The sequence below is a fragment of the Clarias gariepinus genome, chromosome 19 (genome assembly GCF_024256425.1).
Source record: "Clarias gariepinus isolate MV-2021 ecotype Netherlands chromosome 19, CGAR_prim_01v2, whole genome shotgun sequence".
Lineage (NCBI taxonomy): Eukaryota > Metazoa > Chordata > Actinopteri > Siluriformes > Clariidae > Clarias > Clarias gariepinus.
The window spans coordinates 23,182,910-23,188,963 of NC_071118.1; the positions used below are offsets into that span (position 1 = coordinate 23,182,910).

At 42.5% G+C, this 6,054-nt stretch overlaps 1 protein-coding gene across 1 annotated transcript; it reads right to left on the bottom strand.

Moving 5' to 3' along the window:
• Positions 1 to 39: 39 nt before the first annotated feature.
• pou5f3 (POU domain, class 5, transcription factor 3) lies at positions 40 to 3,012 on the bottom strand. Its single transcript, XM_053478688.1, has 5 exons — positions 2,088 to 3,012; positions 1,825 to 1,936; positions 1,424 to 1,554; positions 929 to 1,093; positions 40 to 842 (listed from the first exon to the last, which is right to left on the bottom strand). Exons 1-5 carry the CDS (start codon positions 2,850 to 2,852, stop codon positions 579 to 581), a joined length of 1,437 nt encoding a protein of 478 aa, XP_053334663.1. The 5' UTR covers positions 2,853 to 3,012; the 3' UTR covers positions 40 to 578.
• Positions 3,013 to 6,054: the final 3,042 nt, after the last annotated feature.

Sequence of the window (6,054 nt, forward strand, 5' to 3'; positions counted from 1 at the left end):
AACTGTTCACTGTGTGCAGGGTAATTTACCAAATAAAGACTAGAGAAAGCATTGTTTAATGCTCATTCAACAGCCAAATCCATTTTTACATACCAAATCTGTCACTTTCTGTGATTCATACATGTAGATCATAAATGATCCAGAATAAAACAATTAAAACCTTTGACGAATGTCTTCTTGCCCAATCACAAAAGTTAAAAAAAAAAAAAATTATAAAAAATTTAAAGTTCATCTAAAAAAATAAAGGCAATGATGAATATATACACAGATGTAAAATTTACGAAGCAGGATTGGGTGCACATTTAAACCAAACCATAAAAATCTTGTTTTATCACAAACATAACTGTGCAAATGCATTTGGTCATAAAGTTGTCAACATTTCAAAATCCAGCGAGTATATTATACTCTAGCAGTGTTAATTTCTGAACCAGAAAGACATTGAATGCTTTAAGCAGTGAAGCAAGCCGAGCACAGCATTGTTTCAAAAAGGAAAACCAGTTGAGCAATATGCAACTTCTCATTTTGTGGCACTGAACTAGGTCCTAGTGTTGGGTTTGAGTAGGCTAGACACAGCCACCTTAGCTAGAGAGATGATTCACTAGTCCTGGATGCAGAGCCTGTTTGAAGACCTCCGGTCGATGAAGAGGTGGCATGTATAGTGTTGGCATGCCATTGGCATGACCTGGTCCTGGGTAACCCTGCCCAGAGAGGGGTGTTCCACCCATGTGCGGAGGTGGTGTTGGGCTTTGATCGTAATACTGACCCTCGACACCCTCTTCATCAAATGGAAGGGCCAGCCTCTTGCCTTTCTGTCTGCGGTTACAGAACCACACGCGCACCACCTAAAAATGCAAGGCCAAAAGTCACATTACTAACAAAGCACAGACAAAGTCACAGCTTAAGAATTTTTAGCATCAAGCTCACGTACATCTCTCTCCAAGCCGAGATCGTCAGAAATGTGTGTTATTTCCAGCGTGTTAGGCTTGGGACACTTGAGAAAGTATGACTCGAGAGCGGTGCGAACTGAACCCTCCAGACTGGTCCTCCTTTTTCTTTTTCTTGTGTCGACAAAAACCCGCTCAACTTTGTACATCTGTGAAAACAAGCCAGGTTATTGCATAATGGGCATTTAAAAGGTAATGATAGTGTTTTTCAGTTGTGGTTCTAAAATACTCCCCATTAACTAACAGTTGAATCTAGCGTTGGCCTGTAAACTCCAGTATGATGTGGTTACTAAAACAACGCATTGCATGGGGGACTAGGTACTAGGGTCATTAAAGCAGCATGTTTTTTACGTCAAACTATTTTTTTTGGGAGTCTGCAAAAATTACCTACTGTTCAACACAGATCTTAACGACACTATATAAAACCAGTCTGTTTCTCTAACAAAAAAAAAATATATATATATATATGGCCTACTAACATCTTGTGGATTTTCCGAAGTTTCAGCTTCGTTCAGCCATTTCTGGAGCAGCGGCTTGAGCTTGCACATGTTCTTAAAACTGAGCTGAAGAGCCTCGAAGCGGCAGATGGTCGTCTGACTGAACATCTTTCCTGCACACAAACGTTGAAAGAACACAATTAGCAAATAAATGCAACTTTTACAAAACATGCAGTAACTTCTCATTGGGCGTTAATGAAGTGCAATTCTGTTACATATCTAAAATAATAATAGTAATAAAAATTGCAACAGCACACAAAACACCAAAAAATGTTTTAGGTACATGCCATGGACAAGCCTTGTTGGTAAAAGGTATTAATCTTGAATGACTTCCAAAAGGGACCTGGCCACTGAATCAAGTTAGGAAGCGTTTCATCATTTACCATAGAGATTCCCGAGGGCAAGTCCGACGTCTGCTTGTGTAAAGCCGAGGGTGATGCGCTTGTGTTTCAGCTCCTTGGCGAACTGCTCCAGATCCTCTGTGGTCAGGTTCTCCTGAAAGTAAACCCCAGTTACATTAATTGTTTGTATGCGTGTTTTGTAGACTAAAGCAATTTAGGTTGACAACTCAACTCCAACAAAAATATTCTGACCAGGTTAAAAACAGACATAATAAACAGTCGTGAGTGAGCGGTTTGTAGCCTACCTCCTCCTCGGAGTCGCTGCAGCCGCCGCTGGAGGAGCCGCTGCTGCGGGCGCTGGTCTGCACCTGGCCGGCGGCTGCGGCGGGGTTACTCTGCGCAGAGCTTCCGCTGTAAAAGCCCGGGCTGCCGTAGCCGTTCCCGGGTGGAGACGGTGACAAAGAAGGAGATGAAGCAGACGGGGTCGGCGGGGCTTGGGCCACAGTAGCAGGACCTGCGATATGAGAGAGACCGGGCCAAAATGACGTAGTCCATGAGGCAGAAGTCGGGTAGTACATCCCGGCGGGCACGGAGGTCGCCGGGCCCAGAAACTGTGGCTGAAGTTTGGTCTCAGCGCCACCGTACTCCTCACCGTCGATCTCCTTCTCGGTCTTCACCTCAGGGATCTTGATTTGCTCCCGAGTCTCAGCTATAGGAGGACTCAGGTTAGCGGGCTGTGTGGCCGCAGTGGCCCCTGCCACCTGCCCCGTGTACTCAGGGGCCGCAAACGGGTACCAGTGTTTGGGCTGGGTAAAATCTCCCACCTGCACCTCGTTGGACCTGAAGTCGCCTCCGACCGGCGGGAACGAGAAAAACGCCTGGGTGTGAGCAGCATTGAGGCCGTTAAATGGCGCCTTATTGAAGAACAGGCCCGGGTCCTGGAGCATGCTGTGCGGGAACTGCAGGCCTTCGTGTCCCGGAACTGAGGAGTACGAAGAGGACATGGTCCTGGAGAGCTCGTATGCCCGATTACTGCAGTCTTCTGGAGGACTATCTGGGCGATCGGACATCCTCCCGAATTGAAGCAATCCCAAAGCAACGAAGAACACACAAGTCCCCGACGAGCTGCTGTTAAGTAGAGGTGTAAAACAGGTCCATACTAATGATAGTTATATTTTTTAGAAGGAATGATCTCGCAGTTGTAGTGCCGAGGTCTAGTGAAGCTGTTAAACTTTGTAAAAATACCAGCAACTCTGGTTTGACTCCATTAAGTAATAAAAATCCTCCCACATCTCAACACCACCAACCTCCTCCAAAAAACTCAAACTTCCGACTGTGGACTGCAGGCTGCTCCCCGGTTTTCCTAATCAATCCATGCTGGAGGCAGGAGTGTTAATGATCTCACCTCCCATTGGTCACCACACACAATAGGGCCCAGCTGATGGGGTGTGTGTGAATGAACTTGATTTCTCTGAACGAAACCCAAACCTTATTGGACACACTGGGTGCACAAGTCTTTCTTTTATACTTTGCCAGTATCGAGGGTTCTTTTTCATTATGTAAGAATAGCCAATGAATGGGACATGTCCATAGAACTTGCAAAGCATTTTTTATTTCATATGAAGCCTGGTAAAGGATAAATCAGAATCCCTCTGTTTAAAGTTCTCAAACCATGACCTTTGTATGCGCGTTACAGTAATTCACCTCCATGCACTGTATTTCTAATGCAAAACAGGGAACGTGTTTAGCATGCACCATGCTCGACTTTGTTTCAATAATTTCCCCTTAATTAGCTGTCCTTCATATTGAAATGTTACATACATTCTGATCATTAGAACACATTTTGTTTTTCAGTTTTGTTTTGCAGTTCAAGAGTTTCACAAAATCACATTAAATGTCAGTATTTCTGTTGACTGTTTATTTATTGTAGGTGGTGTTGTAAGTCTAGTTTAACGCTAATTTGTAGGGGGAAAAACACAGGTTCCAGAAATTGTACGCATAAAACCTTTACACGCTTTGCACCGCACACAACTTATACATATAAATACGACAATTTAGAAAAAAACATTAAGTTTTTACAAGTTTTTACATTAAGTGACAATTTTCTGTAAGACACTTTGAGATTTGCAACTTAACTATAAAAACTTAATGATTTCAACAAAACGTTTACATGATTTACATAAGGCAAAACAAGTATCAAACAAATAAAAAAAAAACGTTCACCGTTCTGTAAAGTTCATTGATTATTTGGAATCACATTTAAAAACAAACACTTGTGTATAAATTGTATCTTTTCTTGTTTAAGTGTTCTTTGAAGAAGGTGAAATAAAAGGTGAAATGTTTGTCTTTGATAGTTCAGCTCGGACTGATAGAGAGGTGGGTACTGAAGTGTCGGGTCTCACACACTGCAACACGCAAAATCACCTTGTTATCCATCGAGATCAGTGTAGAAACAGAGCACCTCTGAATTTAAGAGATTTATTTATGTGAAATAGGAATAAATAAATAAAAAGAAAAAAGTGAAAGAAAAAAAAGGTTAGTTTAGGTATGATTTAAACTGTTTAATGCAATGGAGATTTAGAATATCGGGAATAGAGAGAGAGAGAGATAGAGTGGGGCAGGAAGCCGCGCCGCGGGGTCGTTGAGGATGGGTGCAGGGGTGGGGGGTGATACCTAAAACCCGGGGCGCCCCGCCGATTCATGGTGCAGATCTGCGATGGGCGGCCATTAGCTGCTTTTCAGCGCCAACAATAAAACCGCTAGCCTTTGATTTCGATCTTCCCCTCCCCTCTCCTCCCTCCTGCAACCCGAAACAAACACCAGCCATTGATTCCACTTTATTAAGCACAATCGAAAGAAGGGGGAATTTTCCAGAAGGAAGGGGTGCCAAAACTTTGGCACATGCACAGGTACACAGAAGTCACATTTTTTTGTATTTCCACAAGAACTGTAAGATCAAGCCTCCACCACCACCAGTTTCTAGACCTCAAACAATCCACCCCCTGCCTTCAAACAACCTTCAGCAATCCAAAAGCTATAGGCCACAAGTAATGCTTCTGTGTCTCCTGCTCAGAAAGCTATGGAAAGAGCACCCAGGAGGCCTCCCAGGGTCAGCCAGAGATTTAAAAGACATCAAACCACCCCTGCAGGCATTGTAGTGGCCCATGGACTTGGGAGGTGGGGATTGTCATGCAAAGTGCAGACAGTGGAGGAGAAAGTGGAGCGAGTGGAGTTTCAGCAAGACCAAGAAGCACCCAGGGCTCCAGCAAAGGGGTGACTGAGGATTAAGACCTCTAAAGCTCCCATATGGCCATTTTTTTTCTCTTTGAGATCTCATCTTTTAAACACTTGAAAAAAAATAATTAAAGGAAAGTTCTGGGTGACCACATCACACAGTTTTTACAATAGCATGTAGTCAAATGGTGCAATATTTCAATGACTGTTCCTTCTTCTTTTGCTGTGGTGTTAGAGTACATTACATCAATTCACTGAAAAGAAAACAACACCCAAACCTGAAGCAGATTTTAGTAACAACTAAGCTGGATGTAGTGGGTTTCTGTGTGGGGTTACCTAACCATGATCTGCTTATACACAGGGGGGGGGGGGGAATCATGATGTCTTATTGTGTTATCTCCTGGGAATTATGTTTGACATAGTTGATCTGTTTATGTTTATTAGTTTAAACCATGATAAGGATGTCTGTAACGTAAATTATCCTTTTCCTTACAGAAATTCCTCACCTTCCTGTGCAAACTTATACGATCTAAATTGTATTTTTTAAATTAACAAGTTTCACTTATGTATATTTATAAAATACCATTAAAATCCACTCTTAGCACACAACATGTAGCTAATATAATATGTATTATAATATAGCCAATCAATATTCTAGCTAGCAAAATCAATCACATTTACATGCATGTATTAAATCTAGATCAATAAAAAATCGAATAAAATCCTAATTACAAAATCTTCAATCTTAGGCATCTGGTATCTGTAAAGATATGCACTGAAATTATCTTTTAAGTTTAAAAGATTTTGGGTACACAACTCTGCCTGTTCTTGGTTTAACTGCACCACAGTCGAGACTCCTGATATGACCACTGTGATGGTCTTTTGATAGCTTTGACACCCAACTGATGACCACCGACCCTCTCTCCCTACGTATTTCGATCGGGTGGCCTATGGCTGCCTTCCTTACCATTCACAATAACAATGGCTTTTAATGGCTCCCCTGACGATGCGCTGACTCTGAGCCACACCTTAAGAGGC